Raw genomic sequence first — 16794 nt, forward strand, 5'->3', positions numbered from 1 at the left:
GGAGTAACGTAATAATATTACTGTCTATTTTTGTAATATTACTGTGGTTGACGGTAATATTACTGTTGTTATAGTAATATTGTTGTCAACCACATCAATATTATTATTTTGTTTGGGTTTTTTTGTTTGTTTGAGTTATTCACGGAGTAACGTGGTAATATTACTATCTATTATTGTAATATTACTGTGGTTGACGGTAATATTGCTGTTGTTATAGTAATATTACTGTCACTCACAGTAATATTAATTCTTTTGGCTTTTTATTATGTTTACATTTGTTGAACAGTCAACATAGTAATATTACTCTATTACACAATAATAATGAATTTTGTTGTGTTAATATTACTGTGCTAGAGATTAATATAGCAATATTACTGTGTTAAACTGTAGTATAGTTAATTTTACTGTGTTTAACAATAATATAGTTAATATTACTGTCAATCACAACAATATTGTTGTTGAAAAAAAAGATGTTACAGAAAGAAAGAAAAATCGAAAAAGTAAACCCCGGAGACCGGCGTTGGCCGCCGGTAAACGCCGGAAACCGGTGGCCGAAAACTCAGGAAAAAAAAAAAGTCAACGCCGAGACCGGCGGTGAACGAAATTGTCCATAAAAATGTGTTTTGGGTATCAATTGAACAATTTGTGAAATTTGGGGACAAATTGAGCATATTGCTTTTATTCATCTTTTATTCAATATTGCTTTTATTCATCTTTTATTCATGAAATTTGAGCATATTAAAGTATGAGGGGCTATTTTAGTCTCTTACAAAAATCTGGACCATGTGTGGACTTTTTTTGTAAATAAGTTTATTGTCTGGATCTCTTTATGAATAAGTACCCATTGAGGGGCTTATTTGTAAAGACCCTTTTTTTTATTCTAACATTTGCTTACACAAAAGTTTTTTATCTAGACATGAATATATTCAGACTTTTATTTATGAGGTTTCTGTTAATAAATAATTATTTATATTATTTCATTAAGCTTAAGATGCGGAAAAAGAATTCCGACGTTGCCCTCGAACTATCGAACAATTATATTCTCGCCCCGAGCCCCCGAATACGCCGGACCGGCCCTGAGTTGGAGACTTTGAAGCTTCGTAGACGGCTGCCGAGGAACATGATTGATGACCAAGTGCTGAATGTGAGAAAACACTCAACGAATAATATTTTCTCTACGCATCACTCCCCCGTCATAAATTACTTTGCTTCGAGCCACCCACAACTCACGAAGAATATGACACACAGTAGAGGTTCCAACCACTGTGTACTGCGATTGCATTTGTGGTTTGGGGACCCAAACAGCAAGAGCATGCTTCGCGGACGTAAAATGCGATGGGAGGTGAAATAGCGAGCTAAAGTGCTGCCAGACTTGCCCCGCCACTTCAGATTGGAAAAAGAGATGCTGGACGTCTTCTTGTTGATGAGTTTTACAGATCTAGAGATAATTCGTTGATCAATGGGGAGCGCGTGATGCATCAATTTCTACATGAATTCACCCGTCTTGTGTGGCAAAAACTGAAGCCATATGCGATCTAACCACACCTCTAGTCGTACCCAAAACCCTAATATGCCTCCAATACTCTTTAGTCAAGAAATCCTAAGATTGTGTAAGACCGATCCGGCTTGCTAAGATCCAAAGTAACTTTCCTTACAGAATCATGCAAGAAGGAGGAATTAATGTAAAATATCCCGAAAGATGTTGCATGGCGGTTGCAACAGATAAAGTGTGATCACTTGGAAGAAGCCCGACAAGCACTTCACCTACCTAATTATCAGCCCAAAATCTTATATCTCCCGAGCCCACAATCCACTGGGTACACTCGGCAAGAGACTCAGTATGACTATTTATTGACATCCCATAAAGGCGAGGCCGATTTCCTGGTAATGTTCCGACGTTTATCGCAATACTTGGCATCGGCGAACTTCGCCCATAAAGACATTCCTTGCATAACTTACCACAGAAGCTTCCCATGCAAACACCACATCACCTGTTTAAGGGGCCGAATACCCAAACCCCCAGTTTGCCATTTCCCCCAATGAGTCCTCGATTCACCGTTAGAATTCCACAAAAAGGCAGCCATTAATTGTTCTAGTCGTTTAATAACCGATACAGGCACCTTCGAACAAGCCAACGAGTAAATCGGGATGCTACTCAAAACCACCTTGAGGAGCGTAATTTTACCAGCTAAAGAAATAAATTTTCCTTTCCAACCTTGAAGGTTACCTCGAATCTAGGTGACGAGATATTCAAAAAATTTCGCCTTAGTCCTACCTGAATAAATTAAATGGAAACCCCAAGATACTTGAGAGGGAGGGTTTTCCGACGAATCCCTGTAACTTGCTCAATATTGCTACTCTTCACTTCTGCCCATTTACCCACATATAGATGGCTTTTAACCACATTAACAAGCTGCACTGAAGACCTCTCATACGAATGAAAAATCTCCATTAGCCGTTGTACGGCGTGGCGCCCTCCATTCGTAAATATGAGGATGTCATTCGCATACAGGAGGTGTGAAACCGAGAGCTCATTATGACCAACCTTGTACGGTGAAATTTCCTTCGACTCAATTTTTCTATTAACGTTGAACGTTAATATCTGTTGGGCGAGAATAAATAAGAGAGGCGAGATTGGAACCTCTTGACGAACCCCACGAGAAGATTTAAAATTGCCGACCATTTCCCCATTAATGCGAAAGGAGTACCATATATTGCATATATTTCTGTAAATTAAATCACATGCTGCATGAGAGAAGCCAAAAGCACGCATTGCCCGAAGAAGGAAACGCCACTCTAGTCGATCATATGCTTTTGCCATGTCCAATTTAAAAATGACATTGCCTTCCTTACACTTTCGATTAATATCACGCGTCAATTGTTGAGCCATGACTATGTGCGACATAAATATTACGGCCTTTGACAAAGCCTGCTTGCTCCTCTGAAATTATAAAAACGGAAGAATTTTTCTCAATCTAGTAGCAAGGATTTTAGCCAAGAGTTTTCCGAAAAAATTACCGAGACTTATTGACCTATAGTCACCAACGGTCCAAGCATTCTCAATCTTAGGAATTAAAACCAAAGTGGTTAAATTCAATTCATCTCTTTCAGAAAACGTGATCCCCTCGAAAAAAGTCGATTAGTTAGACTTTAATAATATCCCAGCATGCGACATAGAAATGCTCAATAAAACCGTCTCCGCCAGGCGAACTGTTCGGGTCCAACCCTTTATATGAATGTTAAATATATTTGCACAAGTTAAATATTACTATAAGAATGTCACCTAAAACTTATTATATGCTTAAGAAATATTACTTTACATTAATATAAAAATAATTATTTAGATTTATTAATTAGTGGATATGACCTGAATTTAAAACATATGTTTAAAATTGTAATGTATAATTATCTACAACTATTCATTTAATTTGGAACTTATTTATATATTATTTAATTATGTTAAATTATAGATAATTATTTATACAGAAAAGTTGGCGGAGCTGCATTTTTTAAATAAAAATCAATAATCGTCAAGCTTATGTGACAAAGGGTTGGCCAAGTCTACACCCTAATAACCTTTGGGGGCAACTATTTTGAATACTAATTTTTGCTTAGTTGAATACTACCTAGTTGAAAACCACAATTGAGTACATATTTATAAGTTTTTTCTTACTTTAAAACCAAAATAAAAAGAAAATTACAAAAACACCCTTTCATACAAAATATCAATTATATCAAATTTTATTAGAAATTACCTATTCAAAAACCAAATAAAAAAAAAAGAAAAAAACCCTTTGTTGTTAAAAAAAAAAACCTCCACCATTTCTTCTCCTCTCCAACCCTGACCGCCGCCGCCGCCGCCGACGCCGCCGCCGCCGAACGCCACCGTACGTGCTCGTAACTGCCGCGACAACCCAATTAAACCCTATCTTTTTCATCTTCTTAAATCCTCCAAAACATCTCCAAATTCAAAAAATCAAAACCTCACAAAACTTATAAAATGGAGTTATAAGACAATAATATGGTAGTATATGTGGAAAGAGAAGCCATTAAGGTAAGTATCGATGTCTTTTTTGAGCTTCGAAGTCGATTTTGAAGTTTTTTTTTTTGAAACCCGTCGGCAATTTTCGACACATACAGGTCGATTTTTGGTCAATTTTCGACACCAACGTGTCGAAAAAGAAAAAAAAAAAAAAAAAAAAAAAAAAAAAAAAAAACCAAATTTCGACACCTACCTGTCGAAATTTGGACAATTTTCGACAGGTAGGTGTCGAAATTTTTTTTTTTTTTTTTTTTTTTTTACCAACAGTATTTTTTCGACACATACCTGTCGAAATTTGGACAATTTTCGACAGGTAGGTGTCGAAATTTGGTTTTTTTTTTTTTTTTTCTTTTTCGACACGTTGGTGTCGAAAATTGACCAAAAAATCGACCTGTATGTGTCGAAAATTGCCGACGGATTTCAAAAAAAAAAAACTTCAAAATCGACTTCGAAGCTCAAAAAAGACATCGATACTTACCTTAATGTGTTCTCCTTTCATATATACTACCATATTATTGTCTTATAACTCAATTTTATACGTTTTGTGAGGTTTTAATTTCTTTAGTTTTGATATTTTTTAGAAGGGTTTGTTGTGAGATTTCTTAGAAGGGTTTGTTGTGAGGAAGATTTTTTAGAAGGGTTTTTGGGGAGGGAGAAGAAGGAGGTGGAGAAGGAGGGAAATGGTTTTTTGAGTTTTTGATTATTTGGTATTTAAGAAAGAAAAATAGTATTTGTAATATTTTTTTAGTTTTAATTTCATTAAGGGTATTAAAGTAATTTACAATTAATTATTTATTTTTTATTTTTTTGGTATTCAAGTAAGCAAAAGTTGGGATTTGAAATAGTGATCCCCATAACCTTTTGATAACTGGATTCTCCATGCATACCCTACTTTATACGACATAATTGCAATTAATGCAAATATAGTTTTGCAAAGCTAGGAGCGTAAACGAGTCGAATTCTATCTGAGCCAGACATATTTGGTGAGCTTGACAAGTTCCAGCTTCTATATTTTGTGTTGGCACCAAATTTCCGTTAGTGAAGATTGAAGAAATCCGTCATACGTGGAAATTAAAGATTGGCAAAGATTTGTTTTCCATGTTTATTTTGGAATTAATTAGAGTCCTATTTTTGTAATATTGTTATTAGGACTTAGATTTATTTCCATGTATTGTATTCTAGTTAAGAATCTTTTGTATTTATCTAGAATAGAAGTAGAAATCGACTAGGATTATATTACCTAGTTAATCGATTTCTTAGGGCTCAAGTTAGGTTTATGGTGGTGGATTTCGTGCCTATATAAGGCCCTCAACCTCATATGAGTCCCATGGAGCTTTAATAAGAAAAATCCCAGCATAAAGGCTTTGAAGGGTGCAGCCCGTGCTGCAGCCCTGTCTGCACGGCAGGTGTGGCAACAGAACAGGTTTCTTCTACCAGGCCATAAAGAAGATCGACGTTTCGGGAGAAGTGCTTAAAAGATCTCGGGAGAGGTCGATCCGCCTTTTGAAGGAAGTTCAACATTGGAGGAAGTCCAAGAGTGCGGAGGAGGAATTGCTTTGATTATCTACAAGTTCGAGTCGTGTGCAAGAACGGCGTATCATATAAAGAGGGAGTCTTTAGTGTTTTATTAAGTCCTATTAATGTACACTTAAATCTGAACTAGTTTTGCAAGTCCTCGTGGATGTAGGGTACATTTGTATCCGAACCACATTAAATTGTTGTGTTCTTTATTCTGCTTTTCGTAGATTTATTACTGTGACAACACAACAATTCTGTTACGTCACCTAATGTCGTAACATGTAGTCTGTCTCAACAGATGAGTGGACTTTGATAGGCATTTAGAAATCAACAATTGGTATCAGAGCGGGTCACTAGATATACTTAGTGTCCGATTTTGGGTTTTGATTTGTTTGCTTTGCCTATTGGATGACGTGTGTTCACAAGGAAGGTTGAGACAGAAGTCTGTCACGGCATTCACCCAATTCCGCTGCGTTGTAACGTGCCCCGTGATGGGACACTCTGATAGAAGACCAATACGGGTGAAGAAAAGTGATATCTTTGTTGCAGGGGGAGTAAATCTCATCTGCAGGGGGAGTTCTTGTTAAACATGGATTCTAACCAATCTATGCCAAAGGGGGAGATTGTTGGCACCAAATTTCCGTTAGTGAAGATTGAAGAAATCCGCCATACGTGGAAATTAAAGATTGGCAAAGATTTGTTTTCCATGTTTATTTTGGAATTAATTAGAGTCCTATTTTTGTAATATTGTTATTAGGACTTAGATTTATTTCCATGTATTGTATTCTAGTTAGGAATCTTTTGTATTTATCTAGAATAGAAGTAGAAATCGACTAGGATTCTATTACCTAGTTAATCGATTTCTTAGGGCTCAAGTTAGGTTTAGGGTGGTGGATTTCGTGCCTATATAAGGCCCTCAACCTCATATGAGTCACATGGAGCTTTAATAAGAAAAATCCCAGCATAAAGGCTTTGAAGGGTACAGCCCGTGCTGCAGCCCTGTCTGCACGGCAGGTGTGGCAACAAAACAGGTTTCTTCTACCAGGCCATAAAGAAGATCGGCGTTTCGGGAGAAGTGCTTAAAAGATCTCGGGAGAGGTCGATCCGCCGTTTGAAGGAAGTTCAACATTGGAGGAAGTCCAAGAGTGCGGAGGAGGAATTGCTTTGATTATCAACAAGTTCGAGTCGTGTGCAAGAACGGCGTATCACATAAAGAGGGAGTCTTTAGTGTTTTATTAAGTCCTATTAATGTACACTTAAATCTGAACTAGTTTTGCAAGTCCTCGTGGATGTAGGGTACATTTGTATCCGAACCACATTAAATTGTTGTGTTCTTTATTCTGCTTTTCGTAGATTTATTACTGTGACAACACAACAATTATGTTACGTCACCTAATGTCGTAACATGTAATATGTCTCAACAGATGAGTGGACTTTGATAGACATTTAGAAATCAACACTTTGAGCTCGATCTCGAGATTTATATTAATATTATTATAAATTAATGAACTAGAAATTAAGTTTTAATGTATTTATTAGATTCATATTATTTCTATAATTTAAATTTAATAAAATTAAAAAAAATTAAAAAGCTTGCAAGTTGATTCGTGAGCTCTGGAACAACCAAGTCCGAAAAATTCATATATGACTTTTTATCGAGCTGGTTCAGTCCATTTACACTGAGACTTGTGGATCTTACCATACCATATGATAGCATTAGTATATTCAACATAATTTGGAACACTTAACGAAAAAAAAAAAAACCAAAATTTGGAACATAAAAGAAATAGAAAATTAAGTGAAAAAAAAACCCCAAAAGCAGCCTAAAATAAATAATTATAGGGTAAATTACGGCCAATCCTATGAGGTAAAGTCAAATAATGAAAATCGCCCTCGTATTTGGGTAATTACAACCACCCCTCAACTATGAATCTTCTTACACGTCCACCTTTGCGATGTCAAATTTAGTGGAATTTTCTAAATTATATAGAATATTCTCAAGTTTGTACCCGTTTTATCCCATTCTAGCTCCACATTTTGAAGCAAGATGATCATAAGATTCGTTTTTTGGCTTGTATATATCAGATTGTGGTTCATCAGAAATTATATTATTGAGAGTACAAACTAGAGAACATTCCACAGAATCTGTTGAATTTGACACCACAAGGGTGGACATGTAAGAAGATTCATAGTTTAGGGTAGTTGTAATTACCCAAACATGTGGGTTTTTTTCGTAATTCAACCTTACCTCAGGGGTGTATGTGTAATTTACCCAATAAATATTTATAATATACAAAAAATAAAGGCGGAGGCTGTTTGATAAACTGGATCAGCGAAGCTAGGCGGCACTTGAAATCAGTCGCCGGGAAGTAAAAAGAAGGAAGCCGGAGAGATTGGCGATGGATCTCAACGCTCTTCTCCACGCCTTCACTCCGTCATGGACTTCGGTCAGTCCTCTCTCTCTCTCTCTCTCTCTCTCTCTCTCTCTCTCTCTCTCTCTGTGTATGGATTGGTGTATGTCCTTATCTCTCTCTAATTGTAACGACTAGTTTTACTGTGTAATTTCTTTGGGGAATAGGTCGCTATGCTGATGGCGTTTTTCACTTACTTGGCGATCGCCGGATCTATTTTACCGGGAAGAGTTGTTCCCGGAGCGACTTTATCCGACGGCACTCGCCTCCATTACCGCTGCAACGGTCAGAAATGCAACATCCACCCCTCTTTTTGCTTGCAGTTTTAGTTCGAATGATGGCGTTTCAGGATTTTTCGATTTCAATTTTTTCGGTTTTCTTTTTTTTTTTTGAAGGTTCGCTATTGCTTATCTTGTTGATTTCTCTACTTGGAGTGGGCGGTTGGATGGATCTTGTATCACCCACTGTGAGTATTGTATATATATATTTTTTTATATAGATTTTTACTCAGTTGCTCGTCTCCAATGTGTTTGATGATATAACAGGTAGTTATTTTTTGTGCGTTTTTAAAGTGATAGTAACCTAAGTCATGATACCTATTCGTTTCTTCGTACTCGCTGCAGGCAATTGCTGACAGAGGATTTGAGCTTTTATCGACTACTCTTATATTCAGTCTATTTGTAAGTTCAAGGTTTGATTGCTTGTTTCGTTTTCTTCATTTGGAAGCGCATAACTAAGTCATCGTAGTAAACAAGATCGAAACTTTTTTTAAATTTGTTACCTTATTGACATATTAATTAGACTCGTTGAATTGCATCCGCTCCGCTAACATGGTTCTTCAATAAGTCACATTAAAGTGACTCTGAAATAAAATTGTTTCCGTTGTTGGAATTAATATTATAGATAATGTACAGTCAAGTGTAAGCATACATGACAGATAGATGGATCGATATATGAATGACCAATCCTCGAAGAAAGTGCATGAAATTATGCAGCGCTATCACAAATGCTAGAGATTGAATATTAAGTGTCTCATTGTCTTTCATAGCCATTACCTCATAACAAGTTATAATCACCTTGCAATGGCTATATTGTGTTGGCTTTTGTTTCTCAGTTTGTGTGTCAATTCCAGGTGACGTTACTTCTTTACATCGCTGGCTGCAGATCCCGCGATCAGAGTTCTTCTCTGAAACCTCACATTACTGGAAACTTAATCCATGACTGGTAGGTAATGTAGTATTAGACTGAGAATATATTTGGATATTGTATCATATGTATTATGTTTGATTATTGTATGTATTATGTTTAATATACAAAATAGAAATAGAATTTTGTATATTTCTATTTTGCTGACAACCTGAAGAAAGTATTTTTCTTTCCCCCACTACTTCCGTTTGAGGTTTATACTGGATTTTAGGTTACTTTTTGATTGCTGAAGTCCAAATTGCTTCTACATTATTAGTGTAGTGAAGTAGTGTTTAAGTGACTAATTGGTTATTGTATCAAATTTTTAAGAGCTCGTGGAGTTCTTTCCTAAACTTCAACGGTTGGCTGATCAACCAGTTACGATCTGAGGTTTTCCTTTCGATTTCCTTCAAGAAAAGTAGGCTCCCTCTGGAAATAATCTTTTCTTTTTTTTCTTGTGTTGAAGTTGTCATCCTTAAAGCAACCCAATTAGAATTTTTCCCAAGGGGTAGACATATTAAGTAGAGCTTATTGATTTCCTGACCTTCATGCTTCTCTAGCCTATATGCATGATAGAATAGTTCCATTGGAGTACTTCAAATACAAGATTATCGATTAATTTCCTTTCCTAATCAAACAACACTGTGATTTCTTCCTAGAGGCCCGTCTACCGTCTAAATGAATAATACTTTAGATAACTGTTGACGTAGGGCTATGAACAATCTTAATACGCCTCTATGCATGAAGAGAAGTTACCCCTGAAGAAAAATATTGAAAAAGGAGAAAACAGATCATTTGTACAAAGTTATTTTGTATTTTTGTCCACCTATGCAAGTTATATCTCCAAACATTTTTTTGAAGTCAAATCAATCATTAATCTGCTCTTTCGACGCTGATATTGTACAATGTCATCTCACAGGTGGTTCGGAATACAGCTGAATCCTCAGTTCATCGGAATCGACCTGAAGTACGTTTCCTGACTGAGATACTGGGATTCCTTTACCTTAGACAGTCGTCAAATATAACTCATCAAAAGATATTATTTGCATTCATTTTGTTACAAATCAATTACTGTAATTTTTATCAGATTGTTACGTTCACTTTATCGGCTATTCCAGGAAATTCTCACCAGGATGAATCCTATGATATATCATATGATGTAATTTTTTTCGCGCTATCATATTTTCTTATCGTTAGTGCAATCTCTTCTGTAGGTTCTTCTTTGTTAGAGCTGGTATGATGGGATGGCTTCTTATAAATCTTTCTGTTCTTGCGAAATGCATTCAACAGGTCAACTTAAGCGTATCAATGATTCTTTACCAGATATTTTGTGTGGTAAGTTGATACTATTCACATGTTTTATTTCCGAAGATGTTTCTTTTTTGTTTTTTTAGAATTTTTTTTTTTCTTTTCTCAATGTAGCTATACATTCTGGATTACTTCTTTTATGAAGAGTACATGACCTCCACGTAAGTAGAAAAAATGTACATTTTTTTGCGTTATGTGGTATCTTTACTCTCTCATATTGCAGGTTCATATTCCCTATTATTCAGATTAGTAATAAGGGTCTCCCTTGTTTACATAAAAGTTCAAATATATCCCCTCTTTTTTTCAGTTGAGTTTGATTTAGTTGTTGGAATTTCATTCACATCCAACGAGTTGTTGACCTGAATTGACGTGGCATCTTCTTAGATGGGATATAATTGCTGAGAGATTGGGGTTCATGCTGGTGTTTGGAGATCTCGTCTGGATTCCTTTCACATTCAGTATCCAGGTATACCACAAATGCATTTTCCTTTAATGAAGTGTTTTGGTATTATTGGCTTTGTATGTATGAAATATGTAAACAGCTTTTGAATTAAATTATTGTTTCTAAAATCAGCTTCTAAATCATTTTCTAGTTTCTAAGACTAGATATTCCACGGAACATTATGACCAATGTGGCAAATATATATAATAAACAAAAATTAATTTCCCAGGAAAATAATTTTATAATGATTCGGTTCTCGTTCCTTGATGTGATGGATATAATCTATATATCATTTCTGTTTAGTCTTTTGAATTCCATAATGCAGTTTGCGACTACTGCTCAATTTGTCACTTTATTTAGTGCATTATTTGAAAGGTGAACCCTTTATCCATTTCATTCTGAGCTGCATGCCCTGCAATTTACATTTGCCAGTGAGGTTCATTCGTGATTACCAATCGTTCTCGTAACTCTGGTTCAAGCCATATTTATGATGCTGGAGTAGTTACTAATAAGAAACCATATGTTTCTTTGTGCGTGTTATTGGGTTATTTATTTCTCTCTCCATATTTGACAAGGGTTGGTGGCTTCTAAACAACAACGTGGAGCTAACAACTGCTGCTATTATTGCAAACTGTCTTGCATTCCTAATTGGGTAATATTTCACTTTCGTCTCTTACTATACCAATTGTGCGGGATGCTATCTACTTTTCTTCCCGTGCGGAAATTTTATTATCGGCTCACATTGCTTGTTTTGTGATTGAGAAGCTATCTAGTCTTTAGAGGAGCTAACAAGCAGAAGCATATTTTCAAAAAGAACCCCAAAGCACTAATATGGGGTAGCCCTCCAAAGGTCATCGGGGGAAAATTGCTTGCTTCGGGTTATTGGTAAGTTGTCATCTTTCGATTAGATTCTTGAGTTAGACGAGTTAAAATGGATTTGAAATTAATCGATGCTGCTCATTTAACTTATTAATACTCGATAATTATTACCATTTCAGGGGAATTGCTAGGCATAGTAACTATCTTGGAGACTTGTTGGTTGCTCTATCCTTCAGTTTACCTTGTGGGATAAGGTAATTTTTCTGCACTATATATTTTACAACACTATTGGAAACACTGCAGTAATTGGGTTTTAATGTTTCATATAACGTATTTATGCAGTTCTCCAGTTCCGTATTTTTATCCTATATACCTTTTCATTCTGCTAATATGGAGAGAGAGAAGAGACGAAGCCCGATGTGCGCAAAAGTACAAAGAAATATGGGCAGAGTACAGGAAATTGGTTCCTTGGAGGATACTTCCTTATGTTTATTAACAAGATAACAATATTTGGTGTTGTGCATCGGTTTTTTTTTTTCTGTTTTTTTGGTTCTTTTTTTCCGGGAGTGGAATGTAGTAGCAGTTCGATAGATGAACATACGATAGGCGGCTTTTGGTGGAATCTTGAACCCCAATCGAAATTGCACTAATTTATCCGAATTGTTCTTTCGAAATTTTCATTGTTTGCATCTATAATTGTAGACTTGTCTACTCTTGTTACTTGTTGTAATTTTGTTGAAAACATTTTTGAATCTTGAATTCTTATGAAAAGTCAAAGTATGAACCCCACCATGTCATGATAATGTAGTATTCATAAACATTTAGCAAGTGGCCCTCAATACTAATAAATTAATCTGCAACGAACTATGCAGGTGCACTGGGTAAACATACATTTTCGTACGAGAAACGTAAACCACGCTAGGCTAACTATGTGTGACAAACTCTACCTAGTGATAATTGACAAGAATATTCGAACTTTGGTCAATTGACACAAAATTCACTTACTCCAACTACTAGGTCATCCCTTAAGGGACACTGACATCTCTATTCGTGTGGGGGAATCGAATTTCATTATAATAATAATTAATATTTAAGAAAAAAGAAAAATCATAACTAGCAATTTAATTGTAACTGGAACCCACCCCCAGTTCTTTTTAATCAGCCTTTTTATGTCAGTAGTAATTAGTAATAATTTTTTTGATATTTACAGTATGTTAATTTAATTATTTAAAAAAAAATAAAAATAATTTACATGTGCAGTGCAAGGATAATGTGAATGGTGTAGTGATGAACCTGACTCATTTGTCGAAACTCTTGAATCAATGAATCTTTTAATATAGCTCTCTTGTCTTTATCAACGCTACCTACACCGAGTCCCGACTCATTTTATTGGGACTCGTAATTCTTCTCTCTCTACAAAATATCACTACCCAAGATTTTATAAAATTTCATCACCTACCTACATGCATGAGTATTATTTATCTCAACCTTCTGTTTTTTTTTTTTTTTTTTTTTTTTTGCTACTAGTTACTTTAATTTACGTTATAGCACTTTTATATTTTTTTTTGGTATAAAAATAGGAATATTATATAAGGAAATGGAGGTTGATTGTGAATCGTGACGATTTTCCGACCACTGAACAGAGCTGCATCGTGATTCATGTACCCGAAAATCTTATTTTGTACAACACAAATGAAATATTAGATGACGGGTATCTTGTGTAGAATGAAGCTTGAAAGCTTATAGATTTATTGCATGGAACTACTACTTTCAACTGTTGGAAATGACGTTGTATTTTTATAGTTGAGCTCGGCGAAGCGTACTTGATTAATATTCAATGTCTGACGGTTTTGTAGATGCTATACTGACTGAATGAATAATACACCGACTAATTTTTATTTTACGCATGGGTCTTCAATGGGCTTGAGTGGCTTGGGCTTAGCCTGAAGCCTCTGTGTTGTGGATTTGTGCGTTTTGCGCCAAGACTTATTTATTTCTGGAAACGAAAACAAAACAAAAAATAAAAATAAAAAGTAGGCCCAGATATAACCATGTTTCCAACTTATAATTTTTTTTTTTTATCTCAAGTAGAAAAATGTTTGAGAGAGATCTAGAGTTTGTGGAAGTTAGAGGATATTTTAGAAGTTATGTTACTTGTTTATGTTTCCAAAATGTACGCGGAAAAAAAAGGGACTAGATAAATACATTATGCATTTTAGTAAACGTATGATATTTAATTTAATAAAATTAAAATTAGCATGAATCCTGTCTTTTTCTTTTAAATTTTTATTTTGCTATAATATTGCATTATTAATCGTCGAAACATGAGTTTTTCATATCTCAAACTAGTGTTTACCATAGACGCTCGGTTTTCCTGGATTTGTGAAGCTTTGTCAGATCAAATTGTTCCACTATTTTTAGTGTTAGTTTACAAAAACCACCCAAAACTATATACTCCAGGTAGAAACTTCTATTTTTCAATTTCAAGACAAACTTATGTACCAATTTTTAGTTTAGATGATTTTTCATAATTTAATTATAAAAGTTAAAAATTGTTATTCAAATTTAGAAATTCAACAACACCAAATGTAATAAATTTAAATATGAAAGTGAAATCTAGGAATTTTATTTAGAATAAATAAAGTTAAAGAGATGGTAAATGGGTGGAATTACATTAAAAATTAAAATAAGAGGAAAAAAAAACCTGTGTGAACAAGATTAAAATTAAAAATTAAAAATTAAAAATTAAAAAAATATGTAGATGAAACGGCCACCACTTGGCCGGTTGGCCCACCTCACTGGTTCTGACGACAGATTTGTTAGATGTTGTTTTGGAAGACTATTTTCTTTTACAATATTTAGAATTAACTTTATGTTATATTAAAATGTAAATAATGATGATAAAATAATATTGATAAGACATATGCAGTTATTAATAGGGGAAATTAGCTATAGGTCTCTAGGAGGGGCTATTATTAATTAAGCATAAAGACCTCACATGCATATTCTTGGTTTTCAATTAAATATTTTGACTCAACATTTAACCATTTTATGAATATCTATCTACTCTTGGTTTTATCCTTAATTTTAACTAATTCTATACATAATTAAACGTATTTATAATAATAATATGGGGATCGTAATAAAAAATCTTAACTTTTGCTTAGTTGAATATCAAAAAATAAAAAATAAATAATTAATGTAAATTACTTTAATACCCTTAATGAAAATCAAAACCAAAAAAATATTACAAATGTTATTTTTCTTTCTTTAATACCAAATAATCAAAAAATTCAAAACCCTCAAAAATAATTTCCCTCCTCACTCACAAACCCCTCACCTCCTCCACCTCCTTCTTCTCCCTCCCCCAAAAATTCTCTTAAAAAACCTCAAAACTAAAGAAATCAAAACCTTACACAACTTGCAAAATGGCGTCAAATGACAATAGAATGGTAGTTTACGAGCAAGAAGAACCCATTAAGGTATGTATCCATGTATTTTTTTAGCTAAAACGTCGATTTTGATTTTTTTTTTTTTTTTTTAAATCCGCCATCAAATTTCGACACATACAGGTCGAAATTGTGTTTATTTTTCGACATGTATGTGTCGAAACACATATAATAATTGATATTATATCTTTTCGACGGGTAACTGTCGAATTTATCCTCATTTTCGACACTTAAGTGTCGAAAATAGTGGTGAAATTCGACAGTTACCCGTCGAACACATATAATATCAATTATTATATAAGTCATATTTCGACACTTAAGTGTCGAATTTGTCCCCTATTTTCGACACTTAAGTGTCGAATTTGTCCTTTATTTTCGACACTTAAGTGTCGAAAATAGGGGACAAATTCGACACTCACGTGTCAATTGTTTCATGTTGCAAATTTACTTGTCTAATTTTTTCTCCACTTTTGTGTAGATCGATTGCACCCATTCATTTACCACGTCAGAAAAATTCCCAACAAAAGAAGCTTTATTGGCATGAGTTCGTGAAGTATGTAAAAGAATTGGAATGGTGTTAATGATTGCGTGTTTGAGTGACGGGAATAGAGGACGTAGGACACCGTGTGTGATTGTTTGTTGTGAGCGTGGGGGCATTTATGCTGGCAAGAAGGTACTCGGTGAAGATGATCAAAGACCAAGAAAAAAGAGGATTTTGATTGTTTTAAATGGATTTTTTTTTTTGATAATTTGCAATTTTTATTTTTTTTGTGAAATTAACCCCAAATCTATTTCAATGTAACATAAACAACATATTCTAAGTGTTTTTGGAAAAAAAAAATAGAAATTGCAAATTATCAAAAATATTCCATTTAAAACAATCAAAATTCATATAAAACTAAATTAAAAAAAAAAAAACATCTAAACCAAACAAAATCCATCAAAAATACTTAATGTCCTAAAACACACAAAACTAATCCTGTGTTTTTTTCTTCCTACTAAACACGCATTTCACAACTGCTTGTAATTCTTCTAGAGTAGTATGAGGGACATCGGACCGGTTCGTTGCTCGAATCACCAACTTCTACAGTCGAAGGTAGAGCCGGCACCGGAACCGGATTCGTTGAGGAAGAACCCTCTCCAGACTTCTTCTTGGTCGTGGTCTTTTTCTTGGTCGTGATTTCCTTGCCCTTGCCCTTACCAAATAATTCCTTCATCTTCTTACGGCTCGAGACAGTTGGGGGTATACGAGGTTCACGTGGTTCTTCTACTGCAAAATAACACACAAAAAAATAAATAAATATACATAATATAAAAACAAACAAAAAAAAATAGAAAAGAAAAAAAAATTAATACAGTTAGAATTCGACAGCAACCTGTCGAAAGTTTTAGAAAAATCGACAGCTAGCTGTCGATTTTTCCAACATTTTCGACAGGTTGCTGTCGAATTAACAAAAGTTAAATTTCAAAATTTTCACAAAAATCGACAACAAGGTGTCGATTTTTGCATAATTTTCGACAGCAATCTTTCGAAAATTTTGCAAAAATCGACACTTTCAGGTCGATTTTTGTGAAACGAAGAACAACCCACGAAATCTCAAATCAATGCTCAAATCGACT

General features: G+C 34.6%; 1 protein-coding gene across 1 annotated transcript; it reads left to right on the forward strand.

The window, feature by feature from the left end:
* The first annotated feature begins 7858 nt into the window (after window positions 1-7858).
* On the forward strand, window positions 7859-12399 carry FK (Ergosterol biosynthesis ERG4/ERG24 family). The gene is made up of 13 exons (XM_012984655.2): window positions 7859-8007; window positions 8139-8256; window positions 8367-8437; window positions 8595-8651; window positions 9104-9195; window positions 10076-10123; window positions 10371-10491; window positions 10579-10625; window positions 10849-10930; window positions 11482-11558; window positions 11672-11791; window positions 11905-11979; window positions 12068-12399. Exons 1-13 carry the CDS (start codon window positions 7960-7962, stop codon window positions 12219-12221), a joined length of 1110 nt encoding a protein of 369 aa, XP_012840109.1. The 5' UTR covers window positions 7859-7959; the 3' UTR covers window positions 12222-12399.
* Window positions 12400-16794: the final 4395 nt, after the last annotated feature.

The sequence above is a fragment of the Erythranthe guttata genome, chromosome 10, assembly GCF_056151865.1.
Source record: "Erythranthe guttata isolate IM_541 chromosome 10, IM_541, whole genome shotgun sequence".
NCBI lineage: Eukaryota > Viridiplantae > Streptophyta > Magnoliopsida > Lamiales > Phrymaceae > Erythranthe > Erythranthe guttata.